The sequence below is a fragment of the Stegastes partitus genome, unplaced genomic scaffold, assembly GCF_000690725.1.
Source record: "Stegastes partitus isolate 25-593 unplaced genomic scaffold, Stegastes_partitus-1.0.2 Scaffold281, whole genome shotgun sequence".
NCBI lineage: Eukaryota > Metazoa > Chordata > Actinopteri > Pomacentridae > Stegastes > Stegastes partitus.
This window is the reverse complement of record NW_007578012.1, coordinates 388,232-397,174: the sequence shown is the minus strand read 5'-3', so window position 1 is coordinate 397,174 and position 8,943 is coordinate 388,232. Positions and strand designations below refer to the sequence as shown.

Below are 8,943 nucleotides of genomic sequence, written 5' to 3'. Positions count from 1 at the left end.
GCGGTCCGAAGGGAAAACAAAGGAAGATATTCAGTTCATGGTCTGCCAGGTTAAATAAGCTGAACTTCACACAAAACAAAGACTACAGCTAAAGCAAACACAGTCCAGTCAATAAAGAAAAGCTGGAGGACATTATTGAAGAACATTGTTGGAAGCCAGCGCCAACCAAAACACGTCTGCACCGCGTTTACAGTTTCACAGATGTCCAGCAGATGTCAGCAGATGTTACCGGTAGAATCTAGAAAGGCAATATTTACTGCTCGGCTCCTCACTTCCTTACTTATATCTTCTCCCAGACACTCTACGGCGTCTCTCCTTCATCAATCAATCCTTCATCTCTCTCTCTATGTCCAGGCAATATCTTCTCTCCCATGACTCGCCAGCTCCGTCCCATATCCTCCCATCTTTTTCTCTTGTTCTGTGTAATTAAATTTGAACAGCGAAAGGTTGACTGTCTGCCTGTGCTGGAAAACAAATCGATCATCCTCTTATCTCTGAGCCACACAGCTGACAATGTTCTGAGGTTTGTGAGAGGCAGACTGCAGTGGGAGAAACTCGCAGGGATGTTTCTGAACACACCGCAGCTTCTTGCCAACTTGCTTATCACCCTCTGATTTGGTTTCTTCCATAAGAAACTTCAGCTCACATCAGGCCGACTTTGACGTCTTCCTCCTCCCTCTGGAGCGACTCGCTCCTCGGTTTGCCTCCTGATCATCTGATCTGGTTTAGCTGGACGAGGTGATTGCGCTATAACTTTCAATCCGTGTCCTCTGCAGCAGCGTTTCTCAGAATTTTCAGCCCCACTGCTCCACAATATCTGTTCCCCGTATGAAATTAGGCGCACGCTGATCTAATTTTCTCGAGATGTTATCCGATTATCTTACAAAACTGACATACATTTACTTATTTAAAGCTCCACAAAGGTCACCTGATTGGACAGATACCAAGATAAACAGGTCTGGGTCGTGAGCAGCCTTTACAGTAATTTCGTGCTGCCTATTTAAATCAGTGGGAAAAATACACTGATGCTGCCAGTGTAGGCTCTGTTACGGTGCCATTTTATTAGATATTATTTATTATTAGCTACAACTAGATTATTATATACCATTTGAGAGCAGTTTTTAACTGTCTGCCTGAAGGTTGCATGTCTGACCTTTTGACAGCTCGTTGCGGTGACGTTTCAGTGTGCTGACCACTTCTTGGAGCACATTTCTACTCACTGGAGCAAAGTGAGGTTATTAAAAATGACATTTTCAGTCGCTCTTTGAAGTGTTAAAAGCAGGCCAACAAAGAATAATCAGTGCTTCTGTGTGATACAGAGATTTGCTTTTACAACCATTGAGTGCACATTTGAGTGCTTCATAAACTAAGGTTAGAAAAACCAGCTAACAGCACTCACTAATCAGTTATAAGACGGTTTTAAGACCGACCACCTCAGCTGATTGGTGTTTATCGTCTCTATTTGATGGTCGACATGCCAGTAATGTGATTAATGTAATTTATGTGGCGCTTGCCGGTTTCTCTTATTCTATCGATCTGTTATTAGCTTGGATGATGATTTCCTGTCTGATGGCTCATCAGAGGAACCATGTCACATGAATACTGGGCTTCCAGAAGAACGATGGCCAAGCCTTCAAACGTCATTGCCGTCTGATAACCATCAAGTCTGCAGTTAATGTATAAATGTGAGCCTGTCATTTCACTACAATCCATCTGCAGCTGTAAATATTTAATAGTTTCTTAACAAATGCATTTTGGACAATATTTTCTGCAGCCTTCTCCCTGAAAGTCATCTAACAGTGCATTGTTGTTTTAAAGAACAATGTAAAAGACAAAGCAGCTGTTGGAGTGGAGGAGGATTTTCTACAGTCTCCCTCTGGACAGCTGGTGTATTGTTAGGAGATAAATCATTGGTGAAACTTATAAAACTTCACGGTGGAGGTGATGTGATTGTGATGACATAGCATCTGGTCTGATGGTCAACAAGCTCGATTTTGTTCTCATCAGACAAAGAATCTTCTTCCAGTTGACTTCATTAAGCATTAGGTGACGATATGCCCATGAACCCTGAAGCTTGTGCCTCCTTCAGAGGAGTCACAGGTGTCTTGGTGTCCTCTGTCACTTCTTTTTTTCTTGCACGGTCACTGAGTTCTTGTGGATGGCCTGCTCGAGGCAGATTTATGCCATAATCCACCCATTTCTTAATTATGGATTTACCTGTGAGGGCTGCAAGGTGGTGCAGTTGGTTAGCACCACTGCCTCGCAGCAAGAAGGTCGCCGGTTCGCATCCCGGTGGGGGCACCGGAATCTTTCTGCGTGGAGTCTCCATGTTCTCCCCGTGCAGCGTGGGCTCTCTCCGGGTTCTCCGGCTTCCTCCCACAGTCCAGAAACATGTTGAGGTTAATTGGTGATTGTAAATTGTCCGTAGGTGTGAATGTGAGGGTGCTTGGTTGTCTGTCTCTAAGTGTAGCCCTGTGATAGACTGGTTACCTGTCCAGGTGAACCTGCCTTCACCCTGAGTCAGCTGGGATAGACTCCAGCCCCCCATAGTGAGGATTAAGCGGTGTATAGATGATGGATGGATTTACCTGTACTTTAAGGGATAATCAGGGACTTGGATTTTTCTTCTTTATCCATTCCCTGCCTTTCAATAACGTTGTCATTGAGTTTCTTGGATGTTCTTTTGCCTTCATGGTGCAGTTACAGCCAACAGTACTGATTCACCACTGACTAAACCTTCCTGAATCTGGTGTCTTTATACTATAATCACCTGAGACACATTCACTGCACTCAAATAAAGTCTATTTCACTAAATGTGTGACATGAAGCACCAGTTGGCTGCACCTGTGTTGAATGAGGGGAGTGGTTTAAAAGGGGGTGAATACTGATGCAATCACTTAAATTTAATTATTATTATTGTTGTTGATTTTTTAACATTTTTAATCAATTGACATTACTTTGTAGAAATCTGTTTTCACTTTGACATGAAAGTTTTTGTCAAAAAAGAGAGAAAAAGTTAAATTAAACTGACTAAAATATTGAAAAGCCACAAAAAGACCAAACTTCCGGTGGCGGTGAACACTTTTTACGTGTCACACACCCTGAACCTCTTCGTGTTTTCACATTAGAGTGTTATTAAAGAGTCGTGGTCATGTGTTCGCGCGTTTTCTGTTTTCGGTTGTAAATTTCACTGCGTGAGCGCGCATTTGACGGCAGAGCGCGTGGCCCGGAGCCGCTCGCTCCCGCAGCCGCGCGGAGGATCCTGACAGCAGCATCACTTGAGCAGCGCAGGGTTCAAGTCACAGGTGATTCTCTGCGCTGCTGTGTCTCCGTGAACCGGCAACACAACTGTTTGTTGTCTTGTGCGCAGAAACTCAGAGCTGCCGGTCAGTCACTGGGAGAGAACCAGAGCAGGACACCGGGATTAACGGGATTCACTGGTACTTGGAGGTAAGCAACTCAGTTCTGCTTATTTAAATGCACAATAATGCCTCTCTGTCTGTCATGCATGGAGCTCATGTGGTGGTTTAGCAGCTTCCAGTTTTGAACAAAAGCTCATTTCCTGTGATGAAATAAATAATGCAAAATTAAAAAAATATATATAGACTATTTTAAAGGTAAAAAACACAACAAAACAAGACAGAGTGCATGCTGTGGGTGTGATGAGATGAGCAGAACAGTCTGTCCACATGCGCTTTGTGTCTGCAGCTCAGCAGCAGGTTATCCAGGTTCAAAGGTTTCTGACTGATTCGGTTTAAAATGGCATGCAATCCAGCCTTCAGTGGCAGCGCTGATCGAAGGAATTGACCGGAGGAGTGATAGGCAGCTTCAAAGTGTGCATGTGTGTGTGGGTCAAGTCAATCTCTGCCATAGGTTCCTCATTTACATAGTCTAATGACTTATTGGCTGGCTGTAGGTTAAGAGGAGCATGCAGTGGGGGGCAGAGCTGCACTGCTCTTATTTAAGGTTTAACATCCAGCTGGTAGGTAAACGTTAGAGCTGACCATCTGGAGAGGAGACTTTCTGGTTGTTGGATCAGTGTGAGAGTGGTAGCAAGCATGCAAGGGTTCACAATGCAGACAGTTTAATTAAGCTCAGTCATGTTTTGCAAGATGTTAGAGACTCACAGCAGCATCACTTTGCAGCTCGTCCTTTTGTAATCAGTAAATTAAAACATGATCAGGTGGAGGAATCCCCCTGCAGCGTCGCTCTAAACACAGCCTGCTCCACAGCCCTCTCAGGATGTGCGGCATGGACGTGGACCTGGACGACGGCGGCTCGGCTGAGGAGGAGAAAGAGGAGGAGTTCTGGATGGGGGAGGGAGTGAAGATGCTGCCCCCTCCTGTGGCCCACAGCGGGGGGAGTGCGTGGGGCAGCCGCCGGGGCAGGTGTGGCTGCGTGGCCTGCGGGGCGGCTCTCATCCTCTGGAACCTGTGCGTGGTCTTGGCCAGTGCTCTGCTGCTGGCCGTGGTCTTCTCCGTGGTGCTGCTGCCGGCGGTGCTGCTGCTCTACGCCGGGTTCCTCTGTCACTCCAGGGTGAGTCGCCTGAGGCAGCAACTTAACTGTTTATTGTCTTTGCAGCAGGATTTAAACTGATTTAAAGCCCCACATTCAGGTTGTAAGGTTGCATCTAAGCCATTCATATATTGAGCAGAGATTCAGCTGCAAAAGGTCAAAGCTATAATATTAGATGCATGATGTTGTTTCCTAGTTGCAGGAACCACACTGGACCTCACAATGCAAAACAAACAGTATAAAGATTTGGGATGGCTGAGCTCTACAATAAAATATACAACACGCTCACATATTTTCACCACAAATGATCTCAAAGCCACAAAATGTTCCTGTTTCATCCAATGGGATAGTTTTCTGTCTCTCACTTTGCAGTGAATTTGAATGTCAAGTAGACACTCATCACGCATGTCACCATACAAATCAAACACGCTGAACATACTGGAGCCGCTGTTTTTGTCTAAACCACTACACTGGCCTCATTTATTGGAAGCAAACATACATACAGCATCCAGTCTGCTTCCTCTCACGGTGCCGCCTCATGCATTGGAAACAAGAGTTAATAAATTCTAACATGTTAATGATCTGGAAGAAAAACCACTTGGCTGCCCTGAGGCGCTACATTTCTGTATCGTAAATATTTTTCCTGCATTAGCGGCTAGCTTGAGAACATAGTGGAGCATTTAGCATCTGGAGAGACAGATGTTTCCTTCGGGAGTTGGTGGAGACCAATAAATGGACAGTGCATATTGGATTTACATTTATCAGGTGGCCACAGCTTCAAGTAAATGCTAATATTGCTCCATATCTGCTGGTTTCCATAAGTAAGCAGCTCGGTGATGCTCCTATCCGCGGTATGTTTACAGCTCGTTTCTGGACAGTCAGTGTGTGCAACAGTTTGCTCAACAAACAATATATTTAGCTGATTTTTGAAGTAAACAGGCAACCCCTGCAGTGAACAGACAGTAATAATTAGCCTTTTGTGTTTGCTTACTTTTGATTATTAAATACATAGAAAAAGAACTAAACAGTAACTGCGATGTGTGAAAGTTTGGGCGTCCTTCTGCTTCATTAACGTGTTACTTCAACAACCGTCCAGTTCCACGGTTCGATAACTTCTCTGACCCTTCAAACCTCCGAGCAGCTGATCTGAGGATCTGAAAGTGAAACCAATTTACTCCTCAAAAGCAGGATGAAGGCAGTAAAAAGATATCAAAGAGCTTCCTGCTTGCAATTTCCGCTGTCCAATTCCATTACAAAATGGCAGTTAAGGGGAAGTGTGGAAGTCCAGACAAGATCTGAAAGAGCAAGAAAGCTTCGAGATAAAACTGGACTGAGAGCTAAAGCAGAGCTTCTGTAGCTGCAGGAAGTTGATGCACGGAGTCGACATGGAAGAGTCACGGGAGGAAAACTACCTGCAGCCTCATCACGGTAGGAAGTACGAAAATAAAAAAAATCTGGAGTTAAATCTGAGCCTTTAAATGCACGTTTGTACAAAAAGAAGAAGCAGCATTCGATGTGAAGAACACCCTGCCTACATGGAGGAGCAAATATTCTGCTTTGGGGGTGTTTTGCCGTCAGCGGCGCACGAATTCAGCAAATTGTGGATTCAAAATGAGTCATTAAGTCAGTCGAGAAACCAACACTGGTAATGATCCAAAGGAGGCGTCAAAATCCAGCAGAAACCAGCCGCTGAAGCTTGTGGAGCGTCACTCTCCGTCTCCTGACGTGAGCTTCATTACAAATCTGTTAAGCATGCAGATTGAATTCGAAATGATCTGCAAGAAGTGAAATTCCTAAATCAGGAATGGAAAGACTCTCAGCTGCTACGTGAAGCATTTTCAGGCGGTGGTTCGGTCGTATGGACTTGCTTTCTCTTCGTCGTGAGGACGTAAACAACTGGCTGCAACGAAACCTTCATCAGCTAAATAAAGACAAGACAACGGCTCTGTTTGGCAGCAAAGAAGGAAGACTTTATTACTGACACCCAAGTCATAAATCTCTTTGCCGTTACTGATGAGGATCTAAGTATCAGTCGCCACATCAGAGCTTCATAAATCATTCGTCATTCTTTTAAAAACATGGACGACCTGAAGAAGTTTGTGTCCAAGCAAGATTCAGAAAAACTCATTCATGCTTTGAGGAAGTTTAAACTGCCTCTGGTGTTTTTTTTTTTTAACTTGTCTGCATTTTTATTCAGTTAATTTCTATGAATTTTCATCTTGTTTACTCTGTACTTCATATTAGCATGTTTGTTCTTCTTGTTTTAGTCAAGCATTTTTAATTATTCTGTAAAAACTCTGCACTTTATTCAATTTTTCTGTTTTAAAATGATTGAATTCTGCTGCATTTTGTTTTGTTTTTTCTTTCACACGTTGTAATTTTTGACCTTCGCCTTTTGGCACTTTGAATAACTTCTGTTTGCTCACTTGCCAGAGTGCTTGGGAGGGTGCCCAAACTTTTACACACTTTGAAGTAACCTTTAAAGGTAACACAAGTGCGCTGACATTCAAAAGAAAAGCTCTGTTTGCTGCAGGGGTTGTATTTACGTCCTCTCACTTCAAAAATCAACAAAATATTTGCCCGGGGCCGTCCAAGTGTTTGCACACAACTGCAGAAATATGTTCACAAATCATTTACGGGGAGGAACCTGCGCTGCTCCGAGCCGCTCCGTCTTCTTTGTCTTTGGTGGAAGTGCAGACGACGGAGCCAGTTGTGGAGAACAGGAGGATTATCTGTCATTAAGATTGGCACGAGCAGCTGGAGTCTCGGCTGAAGGAAGCAAACAATTGGCCTTCGGGGAACGTCTTCGTGGCAGCGTGCTGCTCGCGTGAGGCCGACATCCTCCCCACGAAGGTGTTCAGACTCCTTCTTGGTGTTTGCGCTCAAAACACAGAACGACTGGAGCTGAATGTCGAAGCTTGTCAGGAGAACGGGTGTGGTCCGTTCTGTGCGAGTCACACGAGGGGCAAATAGATCATCAGTGAAACGTGGTGAGTCTGGGCGTCATGTCAAATCACGCTGAGGTAGATCTACAGCGCTGTCCTTGGCTCACATGACAGGTCATAAAATCACATCCCGCGTTTGATAAACTTCCTGCCAGAGACCCCTGTTGTCTCGGTTACGAGTGATTTGCTGCCTGGCAGCACAGACACACTGAGAACGTGCAAAGTGTGTTCCTGGAAGAAGACTTTAATTGCGATTAGGGCCGAGAAAATGTCAGTTCAGAGCAAATAATTACAGACATTGTCAGTCAGAGTTGTTGCTATTGTGGCGACAGGCTGAACATGCGGAGAGGGACGCAGCGAGAAGACAAGACTGTCTGATTTGCTGCCAGCACCAGCTGTGCACAAACACACTGACAGCAGGAGGAAAATGTGCTCAGTGAAAGCAGCGTGCACTTCCCAGAGGTGTGTTTGTCTGCTAAGCGCTACTGTTGCTAGGGTGCATTGGTGGTAGTAGGCAAAGTTCCCTTTTGAACAAGCTTACAATAGGAAATCGTTTCAGCAGAAGAGCTTCAGATGTAAGCAAAGGATTTGGAGTGCGTCTGAGTGTGTTCATGAGTTGGACAAAGAGGAGGAGATGATGTGCTTCATGTGCTGCTGTGGGCTCTTGTGACGCCGTCGCTGTGTACTCATGCAGCTGTGGGTTCATCTCAGTCCTTGCTCTTTTCTCCGTCATTGTTTTGTTGTGGCCTCCTGCTGGTCCCCCCTCCTCCGTCTGACTCGTCCTCACCGCTGATTGACAGCTCAGAGGCTTATTGACAGTGCTGAGCCCATCCTTATCTTACGTGGAGGAGAGAAACTCTGTCACACCTCGCTACGCTCACACTGCTGCACCCTGAGCTCACATCCACACAGTCATCATAGTTAATGAATGACAAATCCCACCTATTGTCTATCTGGAAGAAGAGAAGCAGCTCCAGCTGGGGCCAAACTGTTTGTGCACCTTTTTTGTCTCCTCTGACACCCCCCTGCTCTGTGTTTGCCCTCGTAGGTCCTTGATGCCCCCTCCGCCATCTGCCGTTACCTCGACGACAACAGCTGCTCCGCCCTCATCATCCTGGGCTTTGTGATGATGTCTCCGCTCGTGGTCGTGGCCGCTGCAGTTTTCTGCGGCCTGCTGCGGAGGTTTCGACTCCTGCTCTTCATCCAGCCCATCACGCGCGCCTGGTACCGGGGGAGGCTGCTGGACTGGGCGGGCAGCCTCCACGCCTGGGTCTGATCGGAGACGAGCTGCTGAGGGTCGTTGGAAGGAGAGATTGGAAAGTTAAATCTGTGTAACATCAAGCAGGAAGACGCAGAGGGTAGACAAAATAACAGAAACACCTCACAGTGTAATCAGTGTGACGTTAGTCCTGCCTTCATTGTTGTGATCAGTTCTGTCGATGTTGAGTCACAAGTGCTGACGTCAGCTAACTGGCTGTCAGTG

At 45.6% G+C, this 8,943-nt stretch overlaps 1 protein-coding gene across 1 annotated transcript; it reads left to right on the top strand.

The window, feature by feature from the left end:
• The first annotated feature begins 4,242 nt into the window (after nt 1-4,242).
• On the top strand, nt 4,243-8,736 carry tmem88bl (transmembrane protein 88b-like). The gene is made up of 2 exons (XM_008282696.1): nt 4,243-4,536; nt 8,509-8,736. Exons 1-2 carry the CDS (start codon nt 4,243-4,245, stop codon nt 8,734-8,736), a joined length of 522 nt encoding a protein of 173 aa, XP_008280918.1.
• Nucleotides 8,737-8,943: the final 207 nt, after the last annotated feature.

Coding starts and splice junctions, on each gene's coding strand:
- tmem88bl (XM_008282696.1), top strand. CDS start 4,243: ATGTGCGGCATGGACGTGGACCTGGACGACGGCGGCTCGGCTGAGGAG. Junction 4,537..8,508: donor GGTTCCTCTGTCACTCCAGG/GTGAGTCGCCTG, acceptor TTGCCCTCGTAG/GTCCTTGATGCCCCCTCCGC.